Raw genomic sequence first — 17,712 nt, 5'->3', positions numbered from 1 at the left:
CCAAGCAGAGGAGGAGGTGAAGAGATGAACTCTTATAAGGTTACACCAGCGACTGGCTTGTCACAAGTGGCATTGTGTATCACATGTTATAGAATCTGTTGCAACTTTAAATTTTTTAAACATTGTAAATAAGGTTGTCATCCATCTCATGGAGGCAATTGTTAAGGCTTACTATTTGATTTGCATGGGGTACTTGTTTCCATGTAGCCATTTTTAACAGTTTCCTTTTGGATGAGCTGTGAAACATAACCCTAAAACACACTAAACCTACCTCACACTGGAAAAATCTTCCCTGCAAACTAGTTTCCTTTTTAGAATGTAGTACAATCAAAAACTGTCCAACAAAATAGGCAAGTCACATCCTAGTATATACATTAAAACAGGAAAATAAATTTTAACAATGTTGTAAATAAGCAGATAATATCAACATGTAATCAACATACTTATTTTTTAAATTCACAAAGTTTAAAAAAACCCGGTACATTTATGTCAAGTTGGCCACAGTACAGTGAAATGTAGTCCTAATGAAACTTATAGTTATTAGAAATCCTATCCTATTCATATGTATAAATTTAGATTCATAAGGATAATATAAAAGGTTTTTACAGTGAGCTAAATTTTAACTCTAAAAAAAAAATCTCCTGGGTTCGGTCCCCAGCTCTGAAAAAAAAAGAACCAAAAAAAAATCTCAGTATCAACATTTCCAATAATAAATAGTCACTCCTGGCCAGTGGCTACTATTTCAACAGCTTTGGACCTACTCTAGAATTTTGCTTGCACCTCTAGGGCAGACTTTGTACCTCTAGAGGGACCTCTGTTGAGGTTTATTTTTGTTTGCTACGCCACTTGGTTAACACTTGTGCTTTTAGTATTTTAAAAGCCAATTCAAAGAGTTAGAGAAAACTGCACGTTTCTTTTGGAATGTTCACTAAACTTTACCAAAGTTTGCTTGTGAATAAAAATTCTTTGGGCAAAATCAAACAACTTTACAGAAGTAGGTAAACGTGCTGTTGATTTGGAATTAGAAAAGTAAGCCGAGGATCGGTGGCTGAATCACTTTGCCTACTGCTTTGTGTGGCTGTCTTTTAGCTTGACGACAGATTTAACTTCTGCATATTAGGGTTAGCGATTTTCACCTTCCTGACAAGCAAACTTCAGAGTTTGCACTTCTCGAGAGTATACAGAGGTCTTTCACAAAAGCAGGCGGTAGTCGCTGAACTCGCTCCGACAGACAGAGATTTAGCTAAAGCCCTTTTCTATTTTTAGCCAGACCAACTGCGGGTCAATTCAAGTTTCTGCGGGAGTGAAAAGCGCCTAAATACAAAACAGAGAAGCGGAAGGCCAGATCTTTGCCGGGTACCACTCCAAGACTACACCCCGGAGACTACGCCCACCGAAACTCCACTCGGGGAATTGTTTTTGAGGCGGCTACAGCCGGCCCCAGCAAGTCCCCGCGTACAACCCGGAGACTCCATTGCCTTCAAAGCCAGCAGCAGTGCGGCCCCGCCCAGCCCGGACCAGGGGGTGTGGCCATCAGAGAAGGGGCGTGCCCAGCCTTGGGCGCGGGGCGGGTCGAGCGCGGAGGCGGAAGTTCCCCACCGGCTTGAGAGGGACGGCGCAGGCACCGCGAGCCACTTGTCAGCGCTGGTCTGAGGCGGAGGGTGCGCCGCGCGGGTCCGGAGGTGAGTGACCGCGGGCGGCGGCGGAGCACGTCCTCCTCCGCGATGGGAGAAACGGGTGACGGGGTGCGGCGCGTGGAGGGGCGCAGGACGGGAGGAGGACGGGGTGCGCGTTTCCTCAGAGCCGCGGCTCCTCAGGTGCTCCCGGTGCGCGCGGAGGTGTGAGAAGTGCGGGGCAGGGCGGCGCGCCGCGGGTCAGCGTCCAGAGCCGGGACTCTCCGGGACCGGCGCTCGGGAGAGCCGGACGCACCAGGGGGCGCCCGCGGAGCCCGACCGCGGGGGGCGAAGGGCAGCACCTCGGCCTGGGGAGCGCCAGCCCCCTGGGAGGCTCTGGCGAGCGGAGAATGTGCGCCTGCACGGGAAAGCGGCGCTATTTTGTTTGCTGGCTCCCGGGCTACGGAGAAGCGTTTATTTTCTCCTCCGTGAAATATTTGCCGTTGTGTAACCTGTTAGGGTTACAGGTCGGTGCGTCTAGAATGAAAGGCCACTTAGATCGGTCGCGGTCGCCAGTTTTATGAAACTGGTGGACTTTTTGGGGCTTTGGCCAGATTGTGCTTCAGCGGCGTTTGACAATGAGTGGAAAAAGGAAGGGCGTATGGACTGGGCAGAACTTGGAAAGAAAATTCGTGACTGGGCTGGGCAGGTCTAGGGTGTGATCGCCGGATCCTATCCCAGGTCCGCCTTCTTGACCCGAGGACGTCTGAACCCGCCTGCTACGGAAACTGCTAGCTGGGGAACCTTATTTGGCCAACTTGGCTAGGCGTGAACCCTAGCTGGGAAACGTCTCATCCTCTTTCATCCTAAGCCTTAGCTCTTTAGTCCGCCCACCATTCTATCTCCGGAGGAGAGAAAGAATCTCTAGGTAGTCTTAATTGAAGGGCTTACCACTCACCACAGTAGGTCTGCCCCGTTACGCACACCAAAGAAGCTGACACTGAAGTGTGGGAAACCACTTTTAGCGTCCCTCACCAGCAGTAGATGGAAGGCATTATTTAGACTGCCCCTAAAAGAAAATCCAAAACTCTACAGAAATTCCAACGTTTTTTACATGTTTGAAAGCAGAATAAGCTGTTATTTCCTGCCTGCTTGGTTGGTATTTTAGCGTTTGGGCACTAATAACCACATGGGGGAGACTTGGAAAAGGCCAATGACAATTCTGCCGTTGCTTAAGGATCAGAATATTTTAAGACAAATGAATTCCAAGTGAAGCTAGCGGAAAGGGAGTTTAGGGAAGAGACTGGTGTTGCGGTTTGGCTGACTTGACTAGTACTAGAAATGTTAATAACAAATGGGAGAAATCAGGAAGGGAGTCCCTAAGAAAAGGGAAGTTACATGGATGTGGGCTGATACCCACATTCTCTCCTAGGGAAAAATGGAGCCAGAGTGCGTTTAGCGTAACTTTCACATTCTTCCCTTGACACAGTTAAAGATTAAGAGACGACAGTGGCCTGGGAACTATCAGTTGGTTTACTGATTTATTTGTACTGTATGGCACGATCAAGACTGCCTCTACTGGTCTTGGGGAGATCCTGCTCCAGCTTGTTATTAACTCCCTAGCATTTAGTTTTCACCTGCCCGTTGGCTTCCTGTGGGTCTTTTTCTATAGCCACTGCTTACTACTGCGGTACAGAAGTAACGCTACAACACAATAGTTCGGCACTACCATTCCACCTTAAAAGATTTGCAGTGCACAATATCCCGGAACTAGATTTCCTTTAAAGTGTTGCCTCATTTTCCATTCTTGAGAAGAAGGCGTCCGTTTTTTGCCTTCTCTGTGGTACGTGTGCTGCTGCTGAACTTGATGACATGGGTAGGTGTTAAAGTGGATGTAAAAAGTAGTATATTAACACGGTTGATCAGACTTCATCTATTAAATCAAGCATGTCAATATACTATATATTCATATATATACTCATATATATATATATGGCCTCATAAATGCTACACAGACTCTGTACCACTGAGATATATTTCTATCCCCAAAGCTTTGTTTTGACAAGTGTCTTTAAAGCATTATAACATCATATACCTGCCATACTTTTAGACAGAAGAACTGTATATCTCTATTATTCTTTTTAAAGAGGGAACAATGTTCATTATTCCCAATGCCTCCTAACTACCAGTAGGACCCTCTTAAGTCAACTTGAGCTTTTAAAAGAGCTACCCTGAAGTCATTATGAGCCTAAGAACAGCAAGACAGGAAAAAAAAAAAAAGAAAAAAAGAAAAAGCACTGCATCATGGTAATTTTCTAAGGCTCCAATTTAGTTTCATTAAGGTTAACCTTGTATTTCAGTTATGGTTAACATAGCCTCATTTACTCGCTTAGGAAGGCTTAGTCTCTGCTCTGCTGGATTATGTATAAGCATAAAAGAAAACAAAAATTTAGAGTAAGATACTACCTGTTCTGGAATGTGGCCCATCACTGCCTAGATGAAAGAAAAATAAGGACTTAGGTTTACTTCCTAACCCCATAAACAAAGAACTAGACAAACAAAAGCCTAGTTTTAGACATATTTCATACTTAGAAATTCTGAACTGTTACATCAGCAACCTTATCTTTCCTTCCTTGTCATACTTTTACACATTTTAAACTCCACCTAAACTTCTCTTCTATCACACCAGATTTACCAGCATATGTAGATATCTGACCCACTGAGGATGAAGCCACACTAGTTTTAGGGATTCTAGTTTCTAAGGAAGAATGACTTCAGGGATAATGTGCACTAAAGGTCCCTTAACTGTGGAAAATACCATGTTCCAATAGAGGAGGCTAGGAGTTACGGTTCTAAATCAGAATAATTACAATTCCAAAATGCTGAACAGTTTTGTTGGCTTTATAGAAAATGCATTGATAAATGAAATTAGGCTTTTAATAAGCATTTTAATTAACTATGTAATTTTCTTTCATTTTCTAGAACTGCACATCGAATCCTTCGAACCATGAGCAACTACAATGTGTCATTGGTTGGCCCAGCTCCTTGGGGTTTCCGGCTCCAAGGTGGCAAGGATTTCAACATGCCTCTGACAATCTCTAGTGTAAGCAACCTTGACAGACGTTACTGCAAATGCTGGTTCCCTGTCTGGTCCTGGGAACTGCAAGACTGGATTGCTAATTCTCTTTTGATTTGTGTCAACTCATTACAATCGTGGGGTCTTGTTTTTTCCTTCTTACCAGGTTTGCCAGTCTAATAAAGATGTACATGGAAGGTACCCGACAAGGATAGCTTATCTAAGTCCAGCTTATTTTCAGGTTCTCTGATATTAGCAGAACTAAAATAGGAAACATCTAACTGAGGAGCCAATCGTAAGGTTTTGAATAGCCCCTAGTTTGGGAAATTCTCTGAGCTTTAATTTCTTCAGAAGTACTTCTATGGCATTGTACTATCAAGTTTTAATGACCCTTTCAGTTCCCCAAACTGTGTGTTAACATGAGTGACCGTGACTGGTTTAGGCATTATTTCCTCAGCTCACATTCTAGTGGAGGTAGTGTCAGCAGTCAGATGGGAAAAAAAACTCCTTAGGTCTGTGGAGAGAAGGGTGAGGATCTCCAGCTACGTGGTCAGCCTATGAGTCATTGAGATTTGACTTTTTACCACATTGGGGATTTAGCTGGATACAGTGTGTGTGTGTGTGTGTGTGTGTGTGTGTGTGTGTGTCTGTCTGTCTGTCTGTCTGTTTGTCAAGATAGATATCTCTGTGTGTCTGGACACAGAGGGAGAATGAAAATAAGGGAAGAGAGTCAGGGGAGAGACTGACACTGTGTAGCTCTGGTCTGGAATTTTCTATGAAGACCAGGCTGGCTTTGAACTCTCAGAGACATCCTGCTCCTACTCCCCAGTGCTGAGAGTAGAGGTGTGTATCATTATGTCTAGGCTTAGAATGTCTTGATGATTTTGAGAAGGGGATAATTACAATCAGGCCTAGTTTCACTCACCAAGAGGTGATTATTACTATTATTTATTTGTATAATTCCGTGTGTGTGTCTGTGTGTGTGTGTGTGTGTGTGTGTCTGTGTGTCTGTGTGCGCGTGTGTCCTGGCACATGCTAGTCTAAGGTACTAGCCTTGGGTTGTGATTCTGATAAGAGGGAACACTATGTACACACATGCATGCCCTTCCCTGGCACAGAGAAATGCTTTCCCTGTGTAGACAGAGTGCTAATTAAAGGATTTTGAACATGCTGATTAAAAGCGACCACTCTAACAAAGCGGCTCAGTTATTTCTGTTCTCTTACAAAAGTGTCTGCCATCTCCTGTGACCTTTTTGGGCCTGTGCAGTGGGGCATGCAATTCATTCTGGACTGGACAGGATCGGGAGGGGAGGGGAGGGGAGGAGAGAAGGGAATGTTGGCTCAACTGGGAAGCTAGGTTCTTGGCCTCTTAGTATCCTTATTTTTAACCCCTGAAATGGTTTCAGTTTAAACATGCCCAATACAGTGTCTAATGAAAATTTGTGCTAATAACATTTGTATTGTGTCAAGATTGTTACTGTTACCAATGCCATATTTACTTTAATTACCTCAATGATCACACTTATTCTGCTTTTTTATATAGAATGGTTGGAGTATTTTTCAGTGATCATCAGGTTCTTTAATTAATACTATTAAGAAGCAGTTAAAACGTGATAGCATGCCTTAAAATGCGTAATTTAATGGTTCTCTTATGTAATGATGCATGTGAATGTTCTATCAAAGTTTGGTACATTAAAACCTCAATTATTTATTGTCTTTTGTAATAATATATGATGAAAATGAAAGGCCTGAAACATTTAATCTCTCAGTTTTAGGGACTATGGCACTCATTATTATGTTATTACTTTTACTTAATGAATGTTCAAACTGAAAAACAAAACCAAAAGAAACACAGAAGCCTGTACACCTTTATCTTTAGAATTCAGAAATCTACAGTTTTTCCTTGATGAGATGTGTTGAACTCTAAGAGTCATTTCCAATCCATAGAACACTGGCCCTTTGGGGGATTAAGCTGTATTTAAGGTAAATATAAGCCCCTGTCAGGGACTTAAAAGTTCCATTTCCCTGAGATTTTGTTGTAGTAGCATTTAAGGATGCTGTTCTGATCTGGTTGGACAAGCAAGCATACTACCAAATTAGCATTTTACCAAGCTTTTCCATTTATACTGGGCGATGTTCAGTGGGTGGGCTTCTAAGGTAGGCTTAGCAGCTCCCACCAGTGTTCTCAGCAGTGCTCAGATTGGGACAACAGTGTGAGCATGTCATTGTTTTCTGTTTTCTCTCTAAAATGGAGTGTTGCTGCTGGAGTTCGCAGGCCTCTTTTTATGACCCTGTGTTTATGGGACCAGCCCTGAAGCCATGGAATGTGGGGATGGGTTTCATTGTAGCAATGTTGGTTTGTTGGTCTTTGCCAGTATATTTTATAAGAAGAAATAGGAGACTAGTTGAACAATTCAAGGGTATATTTTGTCAAGCTGTTTTTTCCTCTTGGTGAAGTTATAAGAACTTTTTGTGTTTAACCATCTTTATGATTCAAGACCTCAAAGTTGAAGTACTTTACTGAGTGTTATTATCTGACGTTTGACCCCAGAGGTCTTTTCTTTATTACTAGTGTTTGGATTCCTCCAGTAAGCTCCCAGTTCTCCAGTAAACTCGTTTTGGAAGTTGCTTTAGCAGAATAGAATGAGGTTAGGTGTTTTTTTATACTCTGTAAAAAAAAAAAATCGATTCTGATTTTCAAGAGTTAGAGGAGAATAAATTGTTATAAGCTCAGACACATTTCCGTTGGATTTTAAAAAGTAGAAGAAATAGGCCAGTTTTTCAAGTATGGAACTCACTTTGTGGGTATATCAGGGAATATGGAAGACTTGGCTGGGAATTCATTTACTTGGACGTTACAGGCAGTCCTCCTGGAAGCTGTTGAAGCTATAGTTTTGGGAAATACAAAGTTATATGGTAAAGAAGAAAGGCCAGTTCTGTAGTACTGAAGAGTGTGTTATATTTATCACGTGACAGTATTTGATGAAATAACAGGCATGCTGGTCATGTTTTTCAGTTTTAGTGTGTGTAAATCTTCTGTATTGGGAGGGATTTGTTTCTTTAAAAGGCATTAATTGAAATGGTCCTCAAAGGATGTAATTTGAATACCTCCAGTTTTTCTGTCATTTTTCAGTGTACTATGAGATTAAATGCTTTCCCTGTCATTGCTTGACTCCTGGTTAACTGTGAATGCGGTTGAGTGCTTCTGCAGACATGCCAACTGCAGTTTCTCTCCTGGGGAACAGACTGAAACACCCTCCAGTCCCTTTAAGCTGAGATGAGAGAGAACTATCTTACTTTGACTAAATGGGTCCATTGTTAGCTTAAAGCTGTTGAGTCATGGTGCCCGGTTACAAAGTTAACTTCGTTTATGTGACTACATAATGTATATTTCACATGTATGTTCACTTGCTGCTTTTAAGATACTGATTGCCATGTTTGAGGGGATGGGGTGGGGAGTAGTTTGGAACTCTTACTTTTCTGGTGTGATTTTCTCTTTTGTGGCCACAGATGTCAGCCACCTTAAGGTAATTCTGAAGATAGTTTTCTGTTGTAAAGGAATAAAAAAAAATCAATCTATTTTATTACAAATGAGTAATTTTAAAGATTTTAAACTTATTTGATCTTCACAGATACTGGTTTTGTAGGGAAGTTATTTTTAAGAGGAATCTTACTGGTAAGAAGAACTCTTGTATTTCATGGAGGAAACAGTCCTACAGGGCTTGGCTTGTCAGACTAGCACTTTAGACCTAAATAGAGAAGGGCTTCGTTAAGGGCTTCGTTGTAACTGTTCACTTAGGAGTTAGTGTTTCCCCTGTGAATGGAGAGGGCTGATAGAGGCTTGTGATCTACTTTGGTTAGTTGAGAACTTTGGTGGTGTTGGGCATGGTATGTGTTGGTATGTGTGGATATGAAGTTGACCTGTTGCCTTTGTGCCTGACGTTTTATTTGTGGCTGTTCTTGCCCAGATTCCCATTTCCTCAGGATAAATCTTGATAAGATTTTACTAATCTAGGTGCTAATACTGGTTTTTTTTTTGGACACAAGAGCTTGTTCTTTTGGTGACTTCAGGGTATTATTGTGCTTCAGCCTCAGCAAGGGAGACTCTAGGCCCTTACTCCATGTCTGAGGTGAAAACAGAGACTGAGCGTGTGATGTAGAACTTGACAGAGTGAAGCACTGTGGTGAGAAATGTCAGTGTTTCTCTGCATGCAAGTAAATGGCAGAGGGGAAATGAAAAGGGAAAGCATTGATTTGAGAAAGTAAAGGATAGCAGCTCACCGCTCACCCATCTTCAGCTCTTCCAGAAGCAGAGCAGCTCCAACCACACTGAAGGCAGGGTCCATTTACAGTAATGCAGAGAGAATCACAGTAGTTCTTAGTAATGAGTCAAATGGCAAAGCAATATATATTGAACTTAAATGTTGGATTTGGGAGAATTTTCTTATGCTGCTGGTTAAGCACAATATCTTTTTTCTCTTTAAAGATGTTTTTATTTATTTTTATTTTATGTGTATGAGTATTTTGCCAGTATGTATGTAAGTGTACTGCATATGTACATGGAGCCCACAGAAGGTAGAAGAAGGCACTGGATTCCCTGGGAATTGGGGTTATGGTCTCTTATAAGCCATCATGTGGGTGCTGGGAACCAAACCTAAGTCCTCTGTAAGAGCAGCAAGCGTTCTTAACTCGGAACCATCTGTCCTGCCCCTAAATTGAATTTCTTAAGTTTTATGTTCACCTTGCCCATCGTCCTTAGCCTTCTTTCTTGTTGAGTAAGTGGAGTAATCCACCCTTTCAGCAGATACTCTAGTTTCTTTTATAGCCCATAGATATGTTGTTATCCATTTATCTGTCAATTGCTGGGGCAGAGTTCACAGTGCTTGTTGGCATTTGTGCATTTAGTACTCAGGAGGGCTACACAGGGGCAGCCCATGTCCCTGAGAGGCCTACAAGTAAGAGCTTAAAATTAATGTTGAACATTAACAGGAAAGAATGAAAAAAGAAAAAAAATAAAAAGAGAAAAGAAATACTTTTCAAAGCCTACAACCTCAGACAAATATGATCTTTAAGAAATCCTGCTTAATCCTTTACCCCTTCCTGCTATGAGAGTTTTCTTCAGTCAAATATTCCTCTGCTTTAGAATTTAAAGATTTGAATGCTTTTGCCCTGTTACTAATTTCTTTCTGTAATATTCAGTTTTAGCATTTTCTTCCACATACTTCTGGAGATAATCTGTATGCATACATATAAATCAGTGTATACCTTTTTGACACAAGAGCTAGTTACTATCTTTAAGAAAGAAAATCTCGGCAGTTTCTTTCTTCTCTTAACATCAGCTAACATGTCTTCCTAAAACAAAACTGCTACAGTTCTTTCGGATATGTCATAATTTATGTAAGCAGTTTACGTTAGTGGATTGTTAGATTTTTTTTTCCTAAGTTTTTTTTATTTACTGACACTGGTATAATTTTTTTATGCAAGTGTATACACACACACACACACACACACACACACACACACCTACCTACACACACACACACATACACACACACACACACACACCATCCCACACCCCCAACCACACACACACACACACACACACACACACACACACACACACACACCATCCCCCCCACATGCACCACACCCAGATGCATACACACACACACAACACACACATGCACACCCCCACAACCCCCAGTGTATTTACTAGATGAGTTCCTAGAAATGGAACAGCAAGTCCAAGACTTGCATATGTTTGTAATTTTGGTTGGTGTTGCAAAATATCTTTGTAGAGACCCACCAACTGGTGATACGAGGTCGTCTTCTTTCCCCATACCTGTGCTAGCATGAGTGGAAGTAGACTTTTGATCTTTTTCAATCAGATGGGCCAAGTTCCAGCTGTTTCCCCTTTCTACAGGGTTTAATTACAAGTGATAGACGAAGATTTCTCCATCTTAAACAGCTCATTATTTTCTATTTGCAATTGAGCATATGAGAGAAAAGATTTCTGTCTTTAGAACTGATATTGTTAATTTCTTAGGGATACCTAAAAAGTTTCTTCATCCAGACATTTTGTTAATAGTTATTTCTTTCATTTGTTTTTTTTTTTTTTTCTAAGTTCTCCTCTCTGTTACCACAACTCTCTGGATACATGGCAAAAGATCATTTTGTGTGTGTGTGTGTGTGTGTGTGTGTGTGTGTGTTTGCCCGTGGTTGTGGAGGTCAGAAGTCAACAACTGATGTCTTCTTCCTCAGCCACTTTGCATGTTATTTTTTGTGACAAGATCTTCCACTAAATGTGGTGTGCTCTGATTTGGCTAGGATGGCTGTCTAGGGAACCCCAGGGATCCTCTTGTCTCTGCTAGCTCTGGGATTACAGGCACATGCTGTCATATCTGTTTCTTTCTTTCCTTGTTAAAATGTGGGTTTCTGGCCTTATGTCCTTATGCTGGCTTGGCAAGCACTTTACTGATAGTCATTTCTCTGCTCCTCTACTCCCTGGTTTTGTAGAATAGTTTTTGACACAGCTCTGTCATAGTTGTTTGAGCAGTTAAGCAAACCATATTTAAGAGTTTCCAAGTTGTTATTTTTCTCTAGCTGCCTGATGAAATGCACTCTTTTGTAACTCTCTTTGTATGATATGATAGGTGCTGGGCATTCTAAGGTGCTTTATCAATTGTAGGCATAGTAAACTCATTCTTGTTCTGCTGTAGAATTTTAAATGCAAAGACTTGAATTAATAAGGAATTTCTCACTTCTATGAACTATTGCACAAACACATGCACGTGCACTCAAATGCACACCGAACTCACAGGGGTGAGTTCACAATGCACTCTTCAACACATATGTACACATATTTGCACACATACATGCATATACACATGCACATGCATGCATACGTGTACACATACGCGCGCATGCGCGCACACACACACACACACACACACACACACACACACACACTCTCCACCCCAGCTAATGGTCCTAAAGTTGATTTATCAGTAGCTATCATTGCCACAGATATATATTAATTTACCAAAAATGGAAGTATTTATTTTAATGACATTAAGAATTGAATACAATTACCATTAACTGGACATAGAATCTGTGTTGTGATTTAGTTGGGATGGGAATGTGTGTTGTACACATTTCTGTTACAGTAACACAGTATCAGCTTCTAGAGAAAGGGCTCATTTTGGCTTCTGCTTTCTAGACATTTCTACGACTGAGCATACATATTTGTTTTAGGCCTGTGATTGGGAGCCAGCACATCATGGTAGGAACACGATTCATAGCAAAATGGTTTACCTCATGGCTAGGATGAAGAAATGAGAGGGCACTGGAGAGACTAATTCTTACTGGGGTATGTCCCCTATGACCAGACTCCTACTCTTACGGTTTCTTCTGCCTCCAGTCGTTGCAAGCTGGGTGCTAAGTCTTTAAGACATGGGCCTTTGTGGGACATAAAAGATCCAAACTACAAAGGGCTCAGTTGATAATCCAGTATTTTTTCAGTTTCTGAGACATTAAATTGAGACATGTAGGCAGAAGAAGTTTGTGGATATGTTCCAAAACCCCTTAGAAAATAAATGCTTTATGCCTTATATAGGGCCTCTTAAAAGATGCTCTGGAGGAAGAAAGCCATCTGTGTGTAAATACAAACATTGTCCCACGATTCCCTGGCTTTAATCTTTACCTTGAAAGTTTGTCTGTGCTGTTCTTTTTTTTTTTTTTTTTTGTTACCATATATATTAATTTTATTTTATTTTATTTTTTTTTTTATTAACTTGAGTATTTCTTATATACATTTCAAGTGTTATTCCCTTTCCCGGGTTCCGGGCAAACATCCCCCTCCCCCCTCCCCTTCCTTATGGGTGTTCCCCTCCCATATGCTGTTCTTTTTAAATATATTTCTATCCACTTTAGGTGGTTCGAGTTGCCTAGCCTCTAGTTTCCAGAGTAATAATTTTGATATTTTAGCAGACTAGGGGGTTCCCAAAATTGGAGCTTACCCTATCACAGTCTGATTCTTTGTTCTCAGGAGGACATCTTGCCCAGGCAAGAATTACTGAATCTTATATTTAATACTGTCCTATTTTAGAACTCCAAGAATGTCTTATTAAATTCTTACTTGACTCCTCTATTATTATGACTCCTCTATGTTTCATATAAATGATCCCATTTAATACAACCGAGTTTGTAGTCGAAAATATCAACTTTGAACTCTTAAAAAGTCTTTGTTCTTTATTCTTCGTTAAAGGCCTACCTATCTTCTGAGGCATGTTCATGTGTTAGATGCTCTTTAAATGTCTGAGTAGTCAAGCTCATGTGGGACTTCCTCTTCTTCTATTAGACTGTAGTGATGGAAATGTGCTAATGCTTACTGCGCCCTTGGTTTTGCCTGGGTCCTATTGAAGATGTTTTGTTCATGTGTAACAGGATATGTAATCCTCACCACATTTCCAATGGAGAGTTTCTTAATTTTAAATCTCTTAACTTATAGATAAAGAAACATGGAAGTTAAGTAATGTATCCTAAGTCCCATAGAATCAGACCTACGATTTGAAACCAGTTTAACTAAGTAGTAGTCATTCTTAAATCATTATACTCGAGCACCAGGGACAGTTAAGTGTGTATGTACATTTCACAAAGCATAGATATTGTAATGTTGGGGGTGGTGGTGCACACCTGTGATCCCAGTACTCCGGAGATAGGGGGAGTGGATCTCGTGAGTTTCAGACCATCCTGATCTATATATGGAAAGCTTCAGTCCAGCTAGCACTGTACATAGTGAGACCCTGACTCAAAGAAAAAAAGGAAAAAAAAAAAAAAAAAAAAAAGAAAGAAAAACCAGCAGCAGCAGCAGCAGCAGCAGCAGCAGCAACAAACAACAAAAACAACAAAGGAGAAAGAAAAAGATGCTCTAGAGCCAGAGACTTGTTTTTACGGGAATAATTGAAATTAGTAATTAAAATCTGAGAGTAGTTTCTAGACTAATTGTTCCCAGTCCTCAACGAGACTTTAGAAGTGTGGATTCTGTGATTGCTACAATTTCATTTGGCTGCTTGGGATTCCGATTTACATATTTTTAACCAATAAAGTTTGATTTTCTTTGTTTTTAATATTGACCAGGGTTAAAATTTTTAGAATATGCCTTACAAATTATACTAGAGACCTTTATCTCACAAAGTATAGTCTTCCTTTGTGGTCAGCCACAGTTGAATTTAACAGTTATTTTTTCAGTGTTGAAGATAGGTAGAGTTTCTTCGGATAAATTGGAACACTTAATGACACTGAGCAAACATCGTCCACAGAGGTCACTGTGCCAGTCAGTGTCTATTCTAGTAAGGTTTTATTGTATCCAAAATCTGTAGAAGACGTAGCTTTCCCAAGGGTGTTTCCTGACCTTTGATTGACAGGTCCGTTTGGATAGAGTCTTATAAGGAGACACGGGTAGCTTCTGGCTAGACAGTAACCCTGTGATCTTCTGGGCAGTTCAGAATTATTTTATATATATTTAACCACCCAGCAGTTCTAGCTTTGTTTTCTAGTGTTATTCACTGAAGTCACTCATGGCTATATTTCAGTGTTTCACATAGTTCAATGAGTTATATTTCTTGAGGTGGCAAATAGCTTAATATGCTCAAGGAATAGAAAGGCCAGTATTGTGGCATGGGAGTAAGAGGAAAGCATCCTTAGATGAGGGAATTGTATGACATGTCTAACATGAGACTGAGAGATAAAAAGACAGTGATGAGTATGGCATTAGGGGTGCCAATAGGAAATCCACAATTCGAGTTTGATTCTGATTCCTTTGAATTAGACTGAGCTGAACAGAGTAGAGTAGATTACTAATTGTGATCTCACTGCATCTACAGGATAATGTCCTTTGTAAATTGCTTTTCATAGAAATTCCAGGGGAAGAATGTATAGGAGGATGACCTTGAATTTTTCTCATCTTCATGCCTCCTCCCAAGTGCTGGTTATTCCAGCTGCGCTCTACCATGTGAGCTCTAAACCCTGTCTGTTTTTAAGAAGAGTGAGTTTAGTCACTTGGGTGATCAGGATAATGCCAAAAGCTGTTCGTAAAGACCTTTTTATTATTTCTGATAAGGGTTTAAATAATTTGGAATTTTTTTTTACATTTATGAAATTTCAGAGATATCATTTCAGGGTTAATGTTTTCTAGAAAAAGACTGGTTGATAGTTAATAATTCTAAAACTAAGGAATTTTAATACCTTAGGAACATTATAGTTGGGCAAAAGTCATTAGTTTTATATAATGGTAGAACTACTATAAAAATCATAATGCCTATATTTAGAATAACAGTTCAATTTCTCACTTTATATTTAAGATTAGCTTTTTATAAGTTCAAGAAAATATGAGGTTTGAGATATATTTACAAAATAATGCTTAGAAAACCCACCTCTGTGTTACATTAAATAGAGAAATGAATATACCATGTATAGAACATTATTTTTCTTAATGATTTTATCCTACAATTTAAAGCAATTTAATTGTCATTGATTTCTCACTCAACAAGAATTTAAGATAACAGATTATATAGCAGATGAATGCTTAAATATTTGTGAGCATTTTATAATTAGGTAATTGTATTAGGTCTTTTTGAGGGAACAAAACACATATATAAAATCCTTCTCTTTCTTTCTTTACATATACTTATTAGATTGGCTTATAGGATTGAAGGATGGGCAGTCCAATACTGGTTGCCTGCACCCAGTATGGGAGCTAGAGCACTCAGTAGTCTGAGTTCACAGAAGGCCGGTGATGCAGCCTCACTTAGGGTCTAGAATCCTGGAAAGGATAGACATTAATCACTGCTAAACAGCAGTGATTTTACAGAAAACTATGGTGGAAGAAGCTTGGTGGGGGATTCTTTAGATAGAAAACAGAGAGCTGAGACAGTAGGGGGAGGGACAAAATACCCAGAATCATGTGCTTCAGGAAGTAGTTCCTTCCACTGGGCCCAAAAGTACCACCACTGGGAGGTGGACATGCAGTCACCACAACCTCTCGTGGGAACAACTCAAATTTAAGCCGTACATAATTGTTTCTAGAACCACCTTTACAGATACACTAAAAACCATGATTTTGGTAATTTCAATCTTTATTTCAGTCAAGGTTATGCTAATATATTAGTATTATTTCTTCATTTTTTTTGTTGTTGTTCATGGGACTTTTATCACATTTATATTTTCTCCCAAAATTCCATTTACTAGAAGATTTTGGTTACTTTTTTTTGTTTGCTTTCCTATCCGTTTGTTTGTTGTTGTTGTAGTATGTATATTTATGTGCAGATCACAGGACAACTAGGGGGAGTTGTTCCTCTCATTCCACCATGTGGGTTCTGGGGTGGAACTCAGTGTTGTCAGGCTTGGCAAGTGCCTTAGCCCAGTCAAGCTTGGACTGTTTTTGCTGGACTATATTCCATAGGCTTTATGTATAGTTACTACAAGGATAAACTCAGAACAGAATGTGTATGTGTGAAACTTGGCTCTGTAATTTATTAGCTATATACATTTGGACAGCTACAAATTACTGAACTGTACCCGGGTTCCTGACTTGCTAAATGATGTTAAAAATGGTATTTATATAATTGAATTCTTCCTTTTTTTTAAAGTATAAAAGGAAGTTTATTTGGGACTTGGTGGGGCAGTCTGGAAAAGGAAGTAAAGGCAGAGAAAAGAAGGGGGCAGAAAAGGAGAGAAAGAGAATGAGGGGAAGAGGCAGACCGAGAACACATGGGGTGAGGGGGGTACGGGGGGGGGGGGGGAGGTGCGGGAAGAATTGAATTCTTTAGAGAAATACATAGACCTATGCAAAGTTCTTAGAATTAATGTCCGGCATATGGTACGAACACTGTTAAGGATACCTAATAATTAATGTATCTTATATACCAATTATTTATTGGTAATAACTTAGTTGAAGCAATTTTGAAATAATATTTCATAGCTCTCAGTTACTACTTTTGAAATCCAGTTCTGGTTTTCTGTTTGGAAGAGTAAACGTCGTAGAATCACTCATCCTAAATTAAGTATATGCATGTACATATATACACATATACCCTTACAGCCTGAATTAAATTGCCTCCTTAAGGCTCTTCTGTGTAGTACATGTGTAATATACATTTATTGAATGACTGGCCATGTTGGTTAGTTTCTCTGTCAACCAGTTCTCTGTCTACCCAAAGCTAGAGTAATCTGAGAGGAGGGAACCACAATTTAGAAAATGTTTCCATTTGAATGGGCTGTAGGAAGTAGCCCATCTTCTTAACTAGTGATTGTTAGCAGAGGACTGAGCCCACTGTGGATATGGACAGCCCTAGGCTGGGTCCTGGGTTCTATAAGAAGGCTTAGCAAGCACCCCTCCATGACCTCCACAGCAGCTCCTGCCTCCAGGTTCCTGCCCTGTTTGAGTTCCTTCTCTGATTTCCTTCACTAATGAATATTGTAAACAAAATAAATCCTTTCCCTTTCAAGTTTCTTTTGGTCATGGTGTTTCATTACAGCAACAGAAACCCTTCCTAAGACAGGGGTTCATTTTCTTATTGCATCTTTCATGGCCTAAGCTATCAAAGACATTTGAAAGGCATCTTGATACGCTGGTGCATTCAGTTAGGTAGTCTATACACAGTGATTGGCAGTCACTGTAGTTTGTTTTCATTTTACAGTCAGGTGATATACTGTGTTCTACTGAGAAGCAGCTGCTTGAGGGACTAGTTTTCACTTGTGCTAACGAGTAAGCTTAGTTATAAAACAAGAGTTTCCACTAGGAAAAATAAGCGACATGCTGCCATTTCTTCTGTTGGCTTTCCAGGAGTGCTCATGCCCTCAACAACCCTCTGTGTGCAGGTCTCTGTGGCCCTTGTTTTTTGTTCCAGCCACAGCCAGCTAGCTTTGTGTGGGATGAGCGCCTGCAACCATTTATAGACAAAATTAGGAGACCGGTATGTGACCACACTACTTGCAGGCTTCACGAAGTTTATGACATATAAA

At 40.2% G+C, this 17,712-nt stretch overlaps 1 protein-coding gene across 24 annotated transcripts in view; it reads left to right on the top strand.

Moving 5' to 3' along the window:
- The first annotated feature begins 1,633 nt into the window (after positions 1-1,633).
- The window catches only part of Pdlim5 (PDZ and LIM domain 5), a 168,053-nt gene continuing 151,974 nt past the window's right edge, over positions 1,634-17,712 (top strand). For 23 of the 24 annotated variants that reach the window (XM_087632633.1, XM_087632655.1, XM_087632630.1 and 20 more), the window contains exons 1-2: positions 1,634-1,682; positions 4,596-4,716. In XM_087632633.1, the coding sequence (XP_087488759.1) occupies positions 4,621-4,716 (96 nt within the window). In that variant the 5' untranslated portion in view covers positions 1,634-1,682; positions 4,596-4,620. The remainder of the gene's footprint in view (positions 1,683-4,595; positions 4,717-17,712) is intronic. The other variant, NM_053326.1, reaches the window with a different exon arrangement.

The sequence above is a fragment of the Rattus norvegicus genome, chromosome 2, assembly GCF_021556685.1.
Source record: "Rattus norvegicus strain SHRSP/BbbUtx chromosome 2, alternate assembly SHRSP_T2T, whole genome shotgun sequence".
Classification (NCBI taxonomy): Eukaryota; Metazoa; Chordata; class Mammalia; order Rodentia; family Muridae; genus Rattus; species Rattus norvegicus.
This window is presented reverse-complemented; position numbering and strand designations above follow the sequence as displayed.